This window comes from Eretmochelys imbricata, chromosome 7 (assembly GCF_965152235.1).
Source record: "Eretmochelys imbricata isolate rEreImb1 chromosome 7, rEreImb1.hap1, whole genome shotgun sequence".
In the NCBI taxonomy this organism is placed as follows: domain Eukaryota; kingdom Metazoa; phylum Chordata; order Testudines; family Cheloniidae; genus Eretmochelys; species Eretmochelys imbricata.
Window position 1 is genome coordinate 40,476,306 of NC_135578.1, and position 20,109 is coordinate 40,496,414.

The 20,109-nt window shown below is 39.6% G+C and overlaps 1 protein-coding gene across 4 annotated transcripts in view; it reads right to left on the reverse strand.

The window, feature by feature from the left end:
• ATP2B2 (ATPase plasma membrane Ca2+ transporting 2) overlaps positions 1–20,109 on the reverse strand; it is a 330,044-nt gene that overhangs the window by 154,175 nt on the left and 155,760 nt on the right. For all 4 annotated transcript variants that reach the window (XM_077821231.1, XM_077821230.1, XM_077821229.1 and 1 more), the window contains exons 3-4: positions 9,052–9,309; positions 6,582–6,707 (exon numbers count right to left, since the gene is read on the reverse strand). In XM_077821231.1, the coding sequence (XP_077677357.1) occupies positions 6,582–6,707; positions 9,052–9,309 (384 nt within the window). The remainder of the gene's footprint in view (positions 1–6,581; positions 6,708–9,051; positions 9,310–20,109) is intronic.

A 20,109-nucleotide genomic window follows, 5' to 3' on the forward strand; every position in this document is an offset into this window, starting at 1 on the left:
TGCATGAAATGTCATTGCGCTACTGTGCTTCTGCATTACCTTGGATGCCAATCTACTGAAGCTCAATTCAATAACCTCATATGTCATTTCTAGACACACCTGCACTAAGCTTGCAGAATCATAACTGAAGAAATGTGAAGTTCAAGTCAGAAGGAATAGCAAATACTTAGAGAATTCATTATAGGGGTTCAGTTAAACTACAGGTTTTGTTAAACAAGAACCAACCTAAAACCTCATGCAAAACAGAATCTTTTCTCAAGCTCACAAATGTTTAAACTTTTAAACTGTGTTTTAAAGTCATGTATTTGATCTGTATTGGAACATAAATATGTGTTTTAAAATACCAAAAGAAAGGTTATGCTTTATGGATCACTGTCTCAGTCAGAAAGAAAGCCACACTCACAAGATTTCAAGCTCAATCCCACAGATTTAGGAAGGTCATAAATATCCAGACTTCTAGTTATCAATCTGAACTGAGCCTTGCCAAAGCTTTTAGACTCACCCTTCATGTAATTCTAATAAGTCTGGAGACTATATTTAAAAGTGAATTTAAAGTTTAAAGGGACATTTCTGCGCGGGTAATGAGTACCAGTAGTTCAGTAAGCTGCATCTAACCAGTAATTTTTGAAGAGCTCTTAAATATCTACAGACAGACAAAAGAACTGAATCTTCTTTCACTTTACACTGGTAACTCCACTGGCATCAGTTAAGTTATGACTAATATAAACCAGTTTGAGTGAAGAATCAGACTCTAAATCTTTATTAGCTATAATTATGTACTTGGAACTATGGAAAAAATTCATGTTTCCTCCTAATCTATTCACTGAATAATAAATCTTAAATCTTGTATGTCAGGTTCACGTGAAATGAATTTGTTTATTTCTTTCATTCATAAGACTTCTTTCCAATGTGAATAAAATCAATTTTTTCCTACTGTGGGCACCAGAACTTTCACAATACTTACATAGTTCAGAAAAACTCAGATTTTTGAAGCTGCTAATAAAAGGTTAGTTTTCAAGCATGGAAAAGAAAATATTTTAGTGAGCGGAAAATTAATGAAACATATATGGACTAGGAAGTTAGGCAGAGACTATTATGCGACCACAGACATTTTCTGGACAATAGTGTACCTAAAAGTTAGTGTGTCCAGAAATCTAAATATCAGAGAACGAAACTGGTTAAATATGGTGAAATGGGCATGAAGAAGCAAGTGAAAAATAACATCTCACTTTCAGGGCTCAAAGTAACTAATATCAAAACTGCAGTGGACACATATTCTCTATTTGCAAATCCAGGCAACTATTTTAGCCCCTTCCCTGCAACTGCTAAAATAGAATTGATGTTATCAATAAACTGAAACATCTATCAAAAATCCCTCTAGAAAAGAAAGAGAACTTTCCATCAAAGTCATTATAATTGCAGAATAACCAAAATAATGTGGAGCTTTTAAGGTCGGATGCTTTGCTCTGAAGGTTTCTGCTTTGCAAGAAGCCCAGACTGGAATATTTACTGGCAGGGAATCGAGACAAAATCTGATCTGTTTTTCTCCAGGCAGTTAGTGACCTGATTCCTAAATCCAGCTTCATTTTTTATTTTCAGAAACTGACAAAGCACCATGGCCCCAAAATGTATTTTATTTGCTCTTCAATAAACTGACTTCTCTTTGGTTTTGGATCCTTGCTTTGCCTTGATACAAATGTACAGGTAGACACTAAATTAAGTTCAGATACAATAACATTGTGTCATTTCCAATTCAATCATTATTTATATAAAATTAGAATTAGATTAATTCTGCTCTTTTATGCAACTGTCCCATATTTGTAACTAAATTCACGAACACTGGGACAAAATGTGTAACATTCAGTCTTCGGAGATGTACAGAAAATTAACAATTACCTATCACACAGTACCCTAGAACATTGATGAGTATAACAGTGAGGTTAGTCTCATGTTCAAAAGTTCTCTATTTATGATTTAGGGATGTATTCAAACAAGCAGCTTTCTTGACTAAGACAGAATTAAACAATGCATCAGCTTCAATCCATGGATTTCTTTGTGAATAGAGGACAGTTTGGTTAAACAAAACTGTCTTCATCTGTTGGCTGATGCAAGTCTTGCCCGCAGTGCAAAGAAATTTGCAGATGAAATGAGAAGATGCAAACTGAAGCATATGATTCTATATATGCAGACCACTTTTCCTTGAGTTTAGGCCAGATTTGCTTACTTGGGTTCCAAAAAATACTTTGTACCGCAACCTGCCCTTTGGATACATGTCCCCCTGAGTGGTGAAGGCAAGTGGGGAAGTACTGGATCCATTTCTGGTTGAGAGTGTCAAGGTTTCCATTAGGAAGGCAGGTTGCTCGCTTCTGTTAAGGGAACTATGGTATTGTCACTGCTAAAAAAACAAAATGAAAAACAAAAAAACACCCCAACCCAATTATCATCCAGTTTCTAATCTGCCATTTCAGTTTAAGATTGTGAAAGTTGTGGTGAGACAACTTCCCAAGCTGTCTGATTTCTTCAGCTCTCTGGTAACATGCTGATATTGTTTATCAGGTGTTTTTGATACCACTGACTTGCATATGAACCCTTGTAGAAACAAATCAAAGTACTGCCCTTCAGTGGCTTTGTTTTCATCTCCGGGAGAGCTCCCAGAGGACAGTTTGGGGCAATTGCTCTCATTCGTCTAGGGCTCTCAGAATAGCCATGCCTTAAAGTTATAGACTAAAAATGAAGTCACTAAAAAAGGCACTGCAGATCAGAGCTCCCCCAGGACCAATTACCATTTCTTATTACCTTACATGGGGCACATACAAACAGTATGCACAATATTCATAAGCGTTGCATGTTTTAACAGTTTTTTATTGACCTGAAGTACTACAATTCTGGATCTTTGTAAGCTATCTTTTCTTTTTCCCAAAAAATATTAACGTCTCTACATACTGCTCCTTCTATTACCTGCCTCTATCTTGTCTTATGAAAACATTATAAGTTTTTATCCTGATACTTTCCAAGTTGCCATTAACTAATGCTAAATCAGAGTGAAATTAATAAGTATATACAATGTCAGCATTGACAAGAAAAGGTCTCATCCAGATTAACCAATACTGAAAGAAGGAAGCACCTATTCATAAAGGGCCAGATTCTGCCAATCTTACTCATGTTGAGTGGTACCTTTATACAACCGGATCTCAATCAGAGAGCAGAGATCTGCATGGCTCTTGGAAAGTAACATCTTCATTATGCCAAACAGGCCCCCCTCAGCCTGTATGCAGGATTTGTATAACAGAGAAGAAGCTAAGTATGAGTTGGTTAATGTACTGCATCCTGGCACTCTAGCTGAGACAATGAAATTGATATGCCTATTACATGTTCCCCTAAATCTATTTTAACATCCTCAATTTTTTAAAAAATGTGTTGAATGTCAGTACAATACAACTAGAAAAGAGATTGCTTATTTTGGTTTCGGGTGAACTCTTTTTATTTTTCAAGGTGGTTCTAAATGTGTTAATACAGGTGGAAATGAACCATCTGTTTTAGTCAGCACTTGTATGATAAGAACTGCTTCTCAAGTAGAGCAAATGACTGTGTTGATGATTAAAAGGGATATCAGCAGTAAGACACAGCTTAATTATGTCATTGAAACTCTGAATGATTATTAAAAACACCGTTTCAGGTGCCAGAAGGGTGAATTCAATATCAACCTACTTCCTGCTTCAGTCTTTCAACAGATTTAGTCTGACAATGGCATTGAAAATGAGTTTGTGGACTTCAATTGTAATGTTTTATAGCTGTTCTCTGTGATGACAAGACAGAAGAAACGTTTTTCATCTTCGGTGGATGATTCAGGAGAAGACAATGTCAGACTGCAGCCCAGATGAGCTTTGGTTTATCCTAGTTTTTAGTCCTAGAGCTGAAGGGATGTTATCATTGAAAATATTTACCTTGACGCTCCCAGAATAGTCTACCTATATATTTCATATGTAAAAAGACGAGGAAAATCTAAGATGTTTACAGCACATTTGCTACACAAATTTGTTTAAAACATTGGCCACGCTAACACAGTTTTGCCATCGACCAGAAACTAAATTTTAAAACCCAAGTAAAGATTCTTGTTCCCCCTCCACAACAATTGGTCAAAATGTGTATAAACCAAGTTACATCTTAAATACAACTGTTCTCAGCCCAACATATATGGGGCTAAAGGCTTCCTTTATTGCAGCCCACCCACTTCTCTGTACTTTGAGTTTGTACTTTGCACCCACAATAAATGTTTAATGTACTGTAACTATGGAAGGGATAGAGCTACAATTTTTATTCCCATCAAAATTCAATTGGTTCATGCATGGTGTTGGTAATCCCTCTACACTTATCAACATCGCTGGGATTAGAGAATTCTTAGCCCTTCCCAAGAGATGCTCAGTCCTTGCAGTATGAGGCACCAAATCAGAGAGTGCCTAAGAGCCAACACAATTCAGAACTCTTATAGAATAGTGTCAATATAAATTAGTCAGTCAGTTAATGAAAGTTATGAAAGCTTGCACAGCACTCATTAAAATATCACATTAATTCTTCACCATCTTTGTCATTACACAATAAAGGGAATTTTAAAAGTGCTTAAACTTTGTCTAATTGTGTCATAAAATTATAAAGCCAAGCTTCTCTCTTTAAGTAGGCAGATGTTTGGGGGTTTTGGAAGCAGGAGTGGGGACATCGTATGTTCTTCCCCTAATTTGACTGCTATTTTTTTCCTCTGCTATCTTTTCAGGACAAGACATCTGCTAACATTTTCCATGTTTTCTTTCAGTTACCAACTGACAGCTATACACATCCAAATAGCTCTCACAAAATTCATGTATGGGTCGGAATGTGTGTACTGCATATCAGCTGTCATCAAGAATATTATAACAGTGGCTGTTTCAAATTATAAAAGCTCGTGATGTTTCATGATAGAAGCTTCTGAAATTAACACAAGTATTAGATCTACTACAGAAAACTGGACACATTCTAGCTCATGGCAGCTTATCAATGGCTGTACTTACAATTTCATAAATCATATCCGCTATCAATAGAAAAAAGGATTTTTTGCAAAAATTGAAAAATTAAATATAGAATACAGCAAACAGATGGCTATGGATTAAACATGAAACTGCTATTCACCAAAATGATGGTTAGTATCACAAGGAAGACACTATGCAAGACTTAGACATTAGAACACAGCTCCAAGTGAAATATTTTATCCATACATTGATTTCACGTTTAATCTCTGCTCTGTGATATAGGATTTGCCATACTAACCCAGACCACTGATGAATCTAGTTTGGCATCTTACCTGTAGTAATGGCCAGTGCCGATGCTTAGACCTAACAAGTCCTATACACTGTCTGAGAGCTTGTGAGAAGTGTATTTTGAGAGCTTGAGAGAGAGAGAGTGAGTCCCCCCACTCTTAGTTCTTTTGTCTGGTGCCATAGCGGCTTGCAGCAGCAATTGCAGGGAAACTCCCACTCAGTCCTTGTAGTGCTGGCCTTAAGCATGCTCACAGTAGATGGTATCTTGGGAGCATTTAGGTGACAAACTCTAACAAATCTCTACTATGAATGTAGAAACAGAATTTTCAAAGGCTTATAACTTGGCCAAATATAGGTATTTTTTCCACAGAAACAGTAAAAAAAAAAAATTCCAATTCCAGCCTCAGAAGTTAAATTACCAAATAAGTTTCTCCGGAATACCACACATGGGAAGGGGGGGCAGAAACCTCATCAAATATAGTCCCAGAGATGTGTAGGTAGAAATTGGAAAAGGTATATAAAGAAGCTGGTAACCGGACCCTCCTTGGGAATTTCAGGCTTGACAGGATGATGTAAGCTGAAGTGGCACATTCCACTTACGATATACCTGGCTCCCAGTATTTTCCATGGTCTCTGAAAGTCTGAGGGGGTGACAACCCTAAGAACTTTTATGCTGTATGCTTCTATCTTTGGGGGAACTTTATTCGTTTTGCACTAATTTGGGTTTTAATGTCCTTAAATATGTGACTCACCAATCTCATCTATTAAAAGAAATTTTCCGTAGCCACTGAAATTCATAGCCAGTTATTTGTGACAACTGGAAATTGCACCCCAAATTCATCCAGGTTACACAGTGAATAATTCTGCAGTCAGTGGAAACTGCAAGTGGAATTTAGATGGCTTGAATGTAATTATTTGATAAGAAATTACCAGGTTGCTGGGGTTGTCTGTTAAGTTCATGGTGGGACCCTGGTTTAGTGAGGAAAAGCTCCTTGTAGAATCACCTACCTGTTTAATGAATCCCAACATAAAGATACTATCCACAAGTAACATCTAGAAAGGATCCTTTTAATGAATAAAAATTGAAGAGTCTATTTTAAAATAAATTCTCAGGTTTCTAATAGATAAAACTCTCCAAGGTTTGTGCCTAAGTCAGCATACAACAAATAAATGGTATTTCTGAAGTTACTGACAACTTTTCAAAATCTAACCACACCTCAGGGGGGAAAAAAGAGCATCAAAATTTTGATGTGCGAACACTACTAATTCAGAAAGAATAAAAAACAGACTCACCCGATAGCAGCATAGGGTCCTTGTCAACAGATTTGCGGACTTGGTCTGACTCTCCAGTTAAGGAACTTTCATCAATTTTAAGGTCATTTCCTTGAATGAAAATCCCATCAGCAGGCAGGAGATCACCTATTAGTTAAGCCCAAGGTAAAAGAAAACCAGAGAGACTTAGTAAGATTGGGGGTGGGGGGAAATTCTATAACATAATTAATATTATAAAACATTACTACAACTCAACAACAATTAAAATAAGCATTTAACTAAACCAATAGCTCTCAACCTTTCCAGACTATTGTACCCCTTTCAAGAGTCTGATTTATCTTCCATGCCCGCAAGTTTCACCTCACTTAAAAACTACTTGCTTACAAAATCAGACAAAAAAATGCAAAATTGTCACAGCACACTAGTACTGAAAAATTGCTGACTTTCTCATTGTTACCATATAATTAGAAAATAGATCAATTGGAATATAAATAATGAATTTACATTTCAGTGTGTATTATACAGAGCAGTATAAAGAAGTCATGGTCTGTATGAATTTTAGTTTGTACTGACTTCGCTAATACTTTTTATGTAGTCTGTTATAAAACTAGGCAAATATCTAGATTAGTTGTTGTACCCCCGGAAGATCTCTGTGTACCCCTGTTTGGGAACCACTGAACTAAACAACTGATGGAAGACTACACGTTACAACAGTTCATGTCAGCCTCTATATTCCTGGTCCTCCCAAACCCTATTTATAGGGAGTCTGTGGAGGGGAGGGCCAAGATCTTAAGCCAGTGCTATGTCACTCCTAACATAGCACGTGTTGCACCTTCAAATCCCACCGAAGACAAGTTTAACCTTTTTTTTAAAAAGCACTTTTTTAGCATGTGAAGTTTGCCATCCCAGAGAGAAGTAGCAGGCAGCCTCCTCAGCTGCTAGAAAATCAAAGGGAGATGGTGAGCTCCCCTTGCTGATCACTGATAGGGTTTATGGGATTTGACAGGGCTGCTAAGTTTTGTGCCCCTCATGCAACACTCAAGCACCTGATAGACCTATCATGAATTCCCACAGCCTAACTAGATCCTCATTTTCTGGGTTGCAGACATGGTTCTGCAGCTGCTCCGCCTACATGCAGAGCCTCTGTTGCAGGCAACCAAGCAACTACTCACAGCCTCCCCCTCTCACTGCTCCCTCTGCAGCATCCAAGAGAGGAAGGAGCAGTTGGCAGGATCAGCATTAGAGCTCATGAGAAAAGTTCAAACAAAACATCGTTTCACTGAAATCTGTGGATTGGGTGAAATCAGAACATTGCGCAGAGGGAGTCTGATTTTACCACAGTACTGACAGAACCCTCTGTGCCAAGCAGGTTTCCTACCAGTTGTCCCCCCGTCTCCTTGGCAGCCAGCCTGGGGAGCTGCTGTGGAACCCAGGCTTCCAGGGTCTGCAGCTCCCGGGCAGCCCCCAAGGTGGACTGCACCAGGGTTCCATTCTCCTTTGCAGAGAATCTCAAAATTGGGGGAGGGAGGAGGTTGTTTCTCATCAGAAAGAATCCAAATATAGAAATATTGAAATCTTCCATAGAACAAAATTACCTTTTTCTGTACAGCTCTAATCAGTAGCATCATTAGCAACAGTAATTGGAGACATCAAAGGCACACAGTAAAGGGCCTGTTACTAGCCTCCAGCTCCCCCACCTTGCCATGAGAAAACTCCTCCATACACACTCCCCACCTGCAGCAGAGAGCCTAGCACTCTCCAGGCATCCCCCAGCATCCACCTAACTATCCAGCACCCCCAGACACCCTCTCACAATTGAGAACCTCCATGTTCTGCTGCTCCAAGTCCTGCTCCCACCACTGTGGTGTGCTGACCACAAGCTATTATGAAAATTATCTGCAAACATGCGAAGTAGCTCATCAAATAACTTGCCTGGGATAGGAGTCTGACAGCTCCCTGTGCATGACTAGAATGGCAAGATAGCAGCAAGAAGGATCTGCTTTTGTGGTGGGAATAATTAGAGATTCTGAATATCAGAAGCTTAATTTTCAGAAGTGCTGAGCACTTTCAGCTCCTATTTAAGTTAATAGAAGTTGTAGGTGCTCAGCATTTCTGAAAGCCAAACCAGTTTTAGTTAGATGCCTAACTTTAAGGCATTGAAGATTGTGTCCACATTTCTTTTCAGTCCTGCTTTCATACTTCTGCTTTCTCACAGGTTCCACTCTAACCAGTTTTCATTAGCACCACTAGCATGAGGCCACAAAATGGCAAGCCCACAGGTCAGGTCATGCTCTTTTCTTACCCTAACAACATTCACCTTTACTATTGGCAATTTCAGTAGTGAATCATTTTTGCCTTTTATGTCATTTCTAGAGCAGTCAGTCCCAAAATTAACTTTCACCCCATTATATTGTTGATTGAAACATCAGTCTTTCCCAAAGTTACTAAAGACCAGATAAGTAGTTGTGAAAATATATCTGTGGAAACTTACCATATTTAACCTGTGCAATGTCACCAACTACTATCTCTGCCACTGGGATTTGAATAACTTGTGCACCTCGGACCACAGTAAATTTCTGCTCCTGCTCAATACGACTTTGAAGCCCACGAAATTGCTTCTCCTTGCTCCAGTCATTAAAGGCAGTGACCAGTACAACACAAATAACAGAGAGCAGAATAGCGGCACCTTCAATCCAGCCAGCTTCTGCCTCACCTTCATCTTCAGCTCCTCCTGATACAGTAGCACAACCTGGAAAAACAAAGGCAGAAATAGCCATAAAAGAGAGCTGTTTAGTCAAAGCAAAGTTTAGACTGATTTTATCAGATTACAAAACAAAGAATTAAAACACAGCCAAAGAATTGATGGAAATATACTAAGTATCTGAAGTATTGAAAGTAGATGTGTTAGAACAGCCAAGCTTTGAGAATACAGAGGCAGAAATTCAGGGGGAAACAATGAGTGAGAATAGGAGGAATGTTGATCAGAATCTTCAGCTGTTTTAATGTTTCTTCATGAACGTGTACATCTTGGGTAAACAAGAATTAAATAGATGGGAGAAAAGTAGCCTCAAAATCAAAACCAATATGTGAATCAAATATTCCCAAGGAAGGAGAGGATTTATTCAGAGTGTTAACAAGGAATACAATTGTGAGTAATAAGATGAACTGGGAGCAATGAAATGAAATTAAGAAAAATTTAAGGTAAATATCAGAAAAACAGTGAAATCCATATATAATTCGACATGCTGCACTTAGTTACTTAGTTTCACAAGGATAGTTACTTAGTTTCACAAGGATTTCAAATTACTTGATTTCACAAGGATTTCACAAGGATCACGAGTTACTTAGGATAGTTACTTAGTTTCACAAGAATTTGTTACAAATTAACTAATAGTAATTTGCTTAAAACATTAAAAGTGTGGACATTACTGCATCAAATTTACATTTTAAACACATTTACATCCCTGCCACAAGCACTGAAATGTTAAAATAGTTACAAAAGACAAGTTTAGAAACAATATGTAGTCTGACTGAAAAATTAATGAACTGAATATGTAACTTGTGTGACGGGGCAAGGCCAGATGGCTATAGAAAAGTAGTGGGAGATAGATATATTAGCTCCAGGCTAAACAAATCCCTGGTACCAGGATAAGTGAAATGGAAGCTGCTCCAGGTCAATTAAGACACCTGGGGCCAATTAAGAACTTTCCAGAAGGCAGGGAGAAAGCTAGGTGGATTGGGACACCTGAAGCCAATCAGGGACTGGCTGAAACTAGTTAAAAGCCTCCCAGTTAGTCAGGTGGGTGCGTATGTCAGGAGCTGTGGGAGGAAGTTGTGCTGTTGGAGAGACTGAGTAGTACACACCATATCAGGCACAAGGAAGGAGGCTCTGAGGTAAGGGTGAAGTGGAGCTTGAGGAAGTGAGGGCTGCTGTGGGGGAAGTAGCCCAGGGAATTGTACATGTCATGTTCTAAAAGGTCAGCTACCATAGCTGATACTATTAGGGTCCCTGGGCTGGAGCCCGGAGTAGAGGATGGGCCCGGGCTCCCTGCCACCTTTGCCCCCTGATTAATCACTGAGACTGGGAGACAACAGAGTTTGTGCAAGGAAGGATAACTTCTCCTCACCTCCCTCGTTGGCTTATGATGAAAATGGCTCAGTAGACTGTGACCCTTGTATCTAGAGAGAGAAGGGTTACGTGGAGGGTCACAGTGAGTCTCTGAGGCTAGCGAAATCTGCCAGGAAATGCAGGACCCACAGAGGCAAGGACAGAGCTTTGTCACAACTGGTTTCAAAAGTGGGATTTCGTTCACAGCATGGTGGAAGAAAGAGGTTTTTTTTAAAAAGGTCACTGGGGTTTTGGATTTTTTTTTGTTTTGGTTTGTTTGTTTGCTTTGTACCACAATGGAGGAGGTGGTAAGAGCTCTGGTACAAGCCACGGCAGCCCAGCAGGAGGCCACCCGGGTTCAGGCAATAGCACAACAGGAGTCTATGTGGCTACAGCAGGAAACCAATCAATTATTGATGAGCCAGGAGACCCAAGATCGTGCCCTCTTGAGAGAGGTGGTGGACCAGCTGAAGATCCTCACCACCCAGGCCCAGGGGTCTGATGGGATGCGAACCCTGAGGACCACTGGTTGTCTGCCAAATATGACATCAGGAGATGACATAGAGGCATATCTCCTCTCATTCGAAAGGACTGCTCAGCGTGAGGCGTGGCCCCAAGAGCAATGGGCCAGCATTCTTGCCCCTTTTTTGTGTGGAGAGGCCCAGAAGGCCTACTTGGACTTGCCTGCCACGGATGCCTCTGACTATACCTGTCTGAAGGCAGAGATCCTAGCACGATCAGGGGTAACAGCAGCGGTAAGGGCCCAGAGTGTTCCATAAGTGGAAATACCAGGAGAACAAACCCCTGAGGTCCCAGCTATTCGACCTCATACACTTCACACGGAAGTGGTTACAGCCCGAGGTGTGCAGGTTGGAAGAGATTTTGGAGACCCTGGTCATAGACCATTACATGCGGAGACTGCCGCCAGATCTCCGCAAATGGGTAGGCCAGAATGAGCCGTCCACATACGATGAGATGATCACACTGGTAGAAAAACGGATGACAGCCAGGGAATTGACCCGACTACCCAAGGAAGGCCCCTTTCGAAGCAAGCACCGACCCCAACCCTGGAAGATTGGACAGCCAAACCACTGGGGAGTCCTAGGTGGAAGAAGGGGGAGGGGGGCAAAATCCAGCAGGGACCCCAGAAGGAAGGGATTTGCCTGAGTGGGGGGAACTCTGGGACTAAACCCCCTAATCCCTTGGATAAGGGAGTGATTAAAAGCAGTTATAGATGTTATGCATGTGGGGAGTGGGGACACATAGCAGCACAGTGTCCCAGCACTGAGGAGCCTATGCAATGTAACTTGGGGGATTGAGAGGTCCCATACTCCCTTATCCAACTCGCGGGGGTTGCATTAGCCCCGCATAATTACACCAGGCCAGTGAGGATAAATGGAGCAGAGACTACAGTGCTTGTGGACTCTGGGAATACTATCACCCCCATATCGGGTAAGCTGGTAAAAGATAGTCAGCTGCTACAAGCCAAACAAATAGTACTGACGTGCGTGCATGGGGCCGTGAGCCATTACCCCACCATCCCAATGGAGACAGAGGTTCAGGGAAACCCCATTGAGGTGACTGTGGGCGTAGTTCCTAAACTCCCATATCCTGTAGTCATTGGGAGGGCCTATCCAGGGTTTGATAATTTACTCCCCCCGGAGAGGCTGGAGGGAGGTGGGGACCCTGAGGACAGCGACTCGTCACCAGGGGAATGTCAACCCCCGATGTTCGCTGAGATTTCTCAGGATTTGTTCTCAGCCCCCCCAAAAGACCCGGAAGACAAAAAAAGAGAGGAAGGCCGCGAAGGCCTTGGGAACCCAGATCCTGACCCAGGGCCAGAAGACCTCCCCCGATTAATCACTGAGACTGGGAGACAACAGAGACTATGCAAGGAAGGATAACTTCTCCTCACCTCCCTCGCTGGCTTATGATGAAAATGGCTCAGTAGACTGTGACCCTTGTCTCTAGAGAGAGAAGTGTTACGTGGAGGGTCACGGTGAGCCTCTGAGGCTAGCGAAATCCGCCAGGAAACACGGGACCCACGGAGGCAAGGACAGAGCTTTGTCACACTTGATAGCTTTCTGTTTATTCAGTGTTAGCAACTAGATGACTTAGATTGTATGTCCTCCAAGATAACTGTATGAAACAATATTTAATGAATCTTTGCACTCTTATGTGAGGTAATTCACCTGAAAGGCATACATTCAAAGTCTGTTTACCCCAACTGGTCTTTTTATGAGAAAAATTTGTTTTGACTATGAATATTTTAATATAGTAATCAAAGATAGATGTGTGTGTGTGTATATATATATATATATATATATATATATAAAATTAGGCTCCTTGAAAAAAATTAGATACAAGAAAACTAAATCATAACACTAAAACGATCTCTCCAGATTAACAGATATTGTAATCAGTAACTTCCTTACAAAGAAATAATATTAACACTAGGCACTCCTCTTTGCACATCATTCTTCTAAGGAAATCCCAAAGTACTTTATAATTTTTTGCTAACTAATCCTCCGAAAGTAACATGCAACTGATTTGAATAATTTTCCCAGACTGTATTCAGAAAAGGGGGCTAATTTCTCTCACATATAATTCTGCTTCATAAGGGGCCAAGTCAAATAGGAGGTGGCTTCCAAAATCAGGCAGCCACATGGCTTGCAGATTATTCTGACATCTAATAAAATTGGAGGTCAAGGAGAAGGAGCCTTTTTTCATCTGCAGGAGTCTGACCTTGGCAAAGAAACCTCCTCAAACCAGTGATAGAGGAGGGGGCAGAAAGTCCTAGCTCCCCTCACCCAAACAATTAATTATACTGGCTGCCTTAAAATGAGGTAGGCCTGGAACCAGTTTGTCCCTACTCTGGTGGCCATGCATTGGAATAACTAGGGGCTGTACTACTCCCAACAGGGAGAAATGGCCAGCGTTTTAATTTGATGGATTTATAAAATGTGCACCTATCACAATTCTCTGAGTGACTTTACAATTTTAGCCATTTATATTTAAAAATTAAATGGTGGATCAACAGCTGGCATCAGTTGCCATAGTACCATTGACTTTTTGTCCAGCTAAGGAACTGTGCTTACATATAAATGGTAACATTTGACAAAAGTTAATGAGGGGGAGGGGAAGACCCACCGTGGACCACCAAAAGATTCAACCTTATACCAGCTGAATACAGAAGAAGTCTGAATAAAAAGACGCCTTACCAATATGCCCTGAAGGTCAAATTCTGACCCTGTCTGACCAACCAGTAAAGCAAATCCCAAAACAGAGAGCCTTCCTGTGAGAATGCCCAGAATTCAAATTAACAGACTGCATTAGGTTCCCATTCTGAATGTTGAGCTATTACTTGAGAGGTCATTTTTGAAACAGCCAAGAAAACAACCAAGTATGGCTTTACAATTCAAAATTAATCCCTTGAATTACATACAGAAACATTTTGGTAGCTAATGTAGTCAAAAGAACACAGGTGAAATGTGCTCCACATGCAAATTACTACTACATAAATGGACTACTGGACTCTGCTTTAGAAGATGTTTGAGTGGTTTTAGATGATTTATAGTGTGACATTGTTTTAGTTGGCTCTTCCAAACTATCAGCTTCACCTCCACCTTGCAAGGACTGAGTTTTCCCCCCAACTCAATGTCATCTCATCTTGCCCAAGCACAAGACAAGAATCATCCACCAACTAGATTTGATGAGGACATGCTGCACAGTTAAGTGTCATGACCATACTGTTCATATTACACTACCTCAGTATCTCCCACACTGGTCTCACATACAGATTGAAAAAGAGGGGTGTCAGAATAAACCACCAAAGAAACAGAACAAAGGAGACCTTGTAAGGTCACCTAACCTCCTGGGATCTATCCGATAGGGCTGAATGAAGCCATTCAAGTATGATAGATCTATTCCTAATCCTTTTTAAGTCAACAGTCTCATGGTCAATAGGATCAAACACTATGGAAAGAGATAAAAATGATCAGAATCAACAAATGACCTATGCCCATCATTAAGAGAAGAACACTGACCAATGAGGTTAGAGCAGTGTTTCTGCACCATGCCCCAGCAAAAAAATGAAGGAACAGGGTGGGAGAATGAGTTGACTGCAAGATGACAACAGAGCTTTTACCTGATTTTAGTCTGAATCAGGTCATGATCTAAGAGAATTGCCTTATTTAACACCCTCCAAATCATCAAAACCAACTCAAATTAGGATCCAAAGTATGCCAACGAACCTGTGCTGCATCAGAAACCACAGAGAATCAAATGGTTGTGAAAGTGGCCAAAGGATCCCAAGTTAATGTACAAGAATCACACACAGAGATGATGTGTAGTGTGAACGGGACAGCTCAGCTCTCAGGCAGTTCCACATACCTCCTTTGGAATTTTATTAATTATTATTACTGCCTCTGTGGCAGGCCAACTTTTCCTGTTCTGAGCAACAAGCACTGATAATTTGCCTCCAAGTATTTCCTGCTAATAGACTAACATTGCATAATACCTACAATAAAGAGCCAAGTCATCAGCTTTCGACCTGAACAGTTACATGAACATAGCCAGGAAAGGAAAGTGCTTGAAGGTTACAATTATGCTACATCCTTCATCATTTGTAGCACCTCTGGATTCTTCTCTTCCAAGAGCATAATACAATAAATGATTGTTAGATGAATAAAATAGCCTCTCACTACAACAGAGGGCTTTGTTGCTATTATTATTCCAAATGACTAATGGATTTAATCATTGTTTCTGATACAAGTTGGTGAAGCAGAGTAACAGTTACTTGGTGTATTGTACCCTGCTATTAACTTACTATGCATTGACCGGCTTAAAGAACAAAATTATTGCAATTACTTCAGCAAAACATTTTATCTGTGAAAGTAGTTAAGAAAAACTTCAACTTCCTGGAAAACACACAAAGATCCAAACATTCAGTTATTTAAGCACTAGAGTTTCTTTTTGTAGGTTAACACAGAAATCAGTCAATTCTCAAAACGTGAACAATACCATACCTACTATTAGATCATATTACAACAAAATAAGAAGGCTAGTTAAATGGAAATTAAAAGAAATGGTCATAAGAGTGAAATGCCTCCAAACTGCATTAAATTTTTTTAAAAAAACACCACACTAGAGATTCAACTAAAAGTATACCCCAAATAAAAAAGAAAGAGTAAGAGTACCAGAAAACACCCCCATGGCTAAAACAATAAAGTAAAAGAGGTGGTTAGAGACAAAAATGCACCCTTTATAAATTAGAAGTAAAATCCTGTTCAGAAAAATAGAAAGGAACATAAACTCTAGCAAGTCAAGTGTAAAAGTGCAGGCTGAAAAAAAATTTGGAGAGAAATAGCAATAGACACAAAAATAAACAGCAAAAATATTTTAACTATTCAGAAGCAGGATGCCTGCCAAACAACCAGTGGGACCCCTGGATGATCAAGGTTCTAAAGAAGCACCAAAGGAAGACAAGGCCATTGTGGATAAGCTAAATGAATCCTTTGCATCCATCTTCACTGCAGAGACTGTGAAGGAGATTCCCACACCTGAGCCATTCTTTTTAGGTGACATGTCTAAGTAACTGTCCCAACCTGAGGCAACGACAGGGGAGCTTTTGGGGAAAAAAAGACAAATTAAACCGTAATAAGTCACCAGGATCAGATGGTATTCACCCAAGAGTTCTGAAGGAACTCAAATATAAAATTGCAGAACTAATAACTGTGGTATGTAACCTATCATTTAAATCAGTTTCTGTACCAGATGACTGAAAAGTAGTTAATGTGACGCTGATATTTTTAAAAGTCTCCAGAGGCGATCCTGGAAATTACAGGCCAGTAAACCTAACTTCAGTACCAAGCAAACTGGTTGAAACTACATTAAAGAACAGAATTATCAGACACATAGATGAACACGATATTTGGGTAAGAGTCAACATGGCTTTTGTAAAGGGAAATCACCAATCTATTGGAATTCTTTCAGGGGGTCAACAAACATGTGGACAAGGGTGATTCAGTGGTTATGGTACTTGTATTTTCAGAGAGACTCTGAGGTCCTTCACCAAGGCTGGTAAGCAAACTAAGCAATCATGGGATAAAAGGGAAGGTCCTCTCATGGATCAATAACTGGTAAAAATATAGAAAACAAAAAGTAGGAGTAAACAGAGAAGTAAATAGCAAGGTCCCCCAAGGATCTGTACTAGTACCAGTGCTATTCAACATATTCATACGTGATCTGGGAAAAGGAGTAAACAGTGAGGTAGCAAAACTTGCAGATGATACAAAATTACTCAAGATCGTTAAATCCAAAGCTGACTGCAAAGAGTTACAAAGGGATCTCAAAAAACTGGGTGATTGGATAACAAAAATGGTAGATGAAATTCAATGTTGATAAATTCAAAGTAGTGCACATTGGAAAACAGAATTCCAACTATATACACAAAATGATGGAATCTAAATTAGCTGATACCACTCAAGAAAGATCTCTGAAAACAGCCACTCAATGTTCAGCAGAGATAAAAAAAACTAACAATGTTATGAAGCATTAGGAAAGGGATCGATAATAAGATAGAGAATATCATAAGGCCACTATATGAAGCCAAGGTACACCCACACTTTGACTACTGTGTGCAGTTCTGGTCGCCCCATCTCAATAAGATATATTAGAATCAGAAAAAGGACAGAGAAGGGCAAGAAAAATATTAGGGGCATGGTACAGCTTCCATATGAGGAGAGATTTAAAAGGCTGGGACTATTCAGTTTAGAAAAGAGATAACTAAGGCGGAATATGATAGAAGTCTATAAAATCATGAATGGTGTGGAGAAATTGAATAAGGAAGTGTTATCTGAAGGAGTAAAACACAAGAACCAGGGGTCACCTAATGAAATTAAAAGGCAGCAGGTTTCAAACCAACAAAAGGTAGTGCTTCACACAATGCACAATCAACCTGTGGAAATCATTGTCAGGGGCTGAATGTGAAGGGCAAAACTATAACCGGGTTAAAAAAAATTAGATATATTCATGGAGGATAGGTCCATCAATGGCTATTAGACAAGATGGCCAGGGATGCAACCCCATGTTCTGGGAGTCCCTAAACCTCTGACTGCCAGAAGCTGGGACTGGACAACCGGGAATGTTCAATAAATTGCCCTGTTTTGTTCACTCCCTCTGAAGCATCTGGCATTGGCCACTGTGAGAAGACAGGATACTGGGATAGATGGTCCGTTGGTCTGACTCAGTATATCCATACTGATGTTCTAACAGTCAACTTTCACGTCGATGAAATACACATAAAATGTTATCATTAAGACACAGAAGAGTTGAGGATTGGGTTCAGATACCTCAGACTATGCACAAATAAAGAATGCTATTCATCCTAATACTGCATTTGAGAACTGTGCAAATGTTTGGAACAAAAATGGTGAAACCAGCCCGATTTTGTTGGAAGCTCAGAACTCAGAGTAGGTTCATGGAAAGCTCTCTCAATATCACAAGTTTTCTGCGTGAACCTGGGATGAGTCATGGTTTAGTTCCAAACCAGATGGAAATATGGACATTTCAACAGACCTTCACTTTTATTTTTAGTTTACTGAAATCAAACTAAGCAAAAACTCAACAGGTGGCAAGCTACATGGACCAAAGCTGAAGAAAAACATGTTCACACAAACCTCAAAGTCAAAGTGCTGAGCTCTGCACAGCTTTAACTGTTACACTGTAAACTTGTGAATAGGGTAATTAATTTCAACTTTGCAGATAAGCAACTTAGGAAAAAACATTCTACTAGGTTATAATTGGATGTTTCAAAGTGAAATCAATGGAAATCAAAGATAAACTTGCATTCTGATGAATGCTTTAAGGGTGAAAAGGAGTACTTGTGGCACCATAGAGACTAACAAATTTATTTGAGTCTTTAAGGTGCCACAAGTACTCCTTTTCTTTTTGCAGATACAGACTAACACGGCTGCTACTCTGAAACCTGACTTTAAGGGTGGTGATTCATTTAGGAAATCAGAGTTTGGGAACATTTGACTATAACACACTTTTCCTGCAAAAATTGCATGCCTTCATTCAAAAAACATAGCTGTAGTTGACAGTATAGAAGAATTCTGTCAAGCCCTTCAAACCTCACAATTTTACTCTGCTAAATCCTTCAACACTATCATTGAAATCATGGAAGCAATATTCCAGTGAGCAATGAGCTGAACATGCAAAGTTGTTCCATTGAGCTGATGGCAATAAAAAGCATAGAGCTGCTGAAGCATACAGTAAAGCTTAAAATAAGATAAATGCATCTTGATCTGAGGGGAGTGTTTTGCTTTTGTTTCTTTGTTTTAAATACAGTAGTGTGTAAAGTAAGCCCAGAGCATCACTGTTGGCATCAGCAGAGATTAAGATACAGGCAAAAAGCATGGGACATGTCCTCAGCTTGAAAATTCTACTTTTAACTCCTGCACTGTTGCCAGAATGTGCATGTACCTTCAATAGGAAGTTTGCTCTTGAGGTTAAGGCATTTGACTGGAACTCAGGAGATACAGGCTCAGTTCTCAGCTCTATCACAGACCTTGGGCAAGTTCATTTCTCCCTCTATACCTTGGTTCCCCACCTGTAAAGTCTTCATCTTGTCTGTTTATATTGTAAACTCATTGGAGTGAGGTTATTACGGTTTGTACAGTGCCGATCACAATGTGGCCACAATCTCAATTGGGCATCAAGATGTTCCTGTCATATAAAAAAATAGAATAGTTGGCAGAAAACTCCTATGCATTGATTACTGTAATGTTGTGGAAACATAGATCTTTTCTCCAATGGTATTCAGGTAAAGCAGCTTTCAGTTGTATCTACTGTTCTTTATAACACCCATAGGAATAGAATTTTGTTTTTTTCCTCTTTGTTAACTACCCATTATTTAAAATTCCTGCCTCAGCTCATCAAACATATGTATGTGCAAGCTAATAACATTAGGAAAAGAGTCCTGATCTCATCCAGGTCTGATAAAATGCCAGTGAATAGTTGTGATTCTCTCTCTCTTATGGTTAAAATAGATATCGTTATTTTGCTTTGGTTTTCCTTTATACTCCACAGAATTTATTCTGTTACAAGGCATAAATATTGTTATCTAAATGAAGATATTTTTAAATATAAAAATACTTGAAATCAAAATACTGTACTTGACCTACTGCATTTAAATCTATCCGCATATATTTGGTCTAGCTGATTGAACTTGCCTGAGTTTTGAGTTTGATGTTATTTTGTCAAAAATTACAAATAAGATGAACTTGCGGTTTTATGAAGCCCCTTAAAACACACACTAACATATTTTCTTATTTTATTTCTTTGTTTAAGATATACATATGGAAGACATTTTAAAGTATTTTCTGGGACTTGGAGATCAAGGATACCTATTGTACTTGAACAAACTAAGGGCTTATG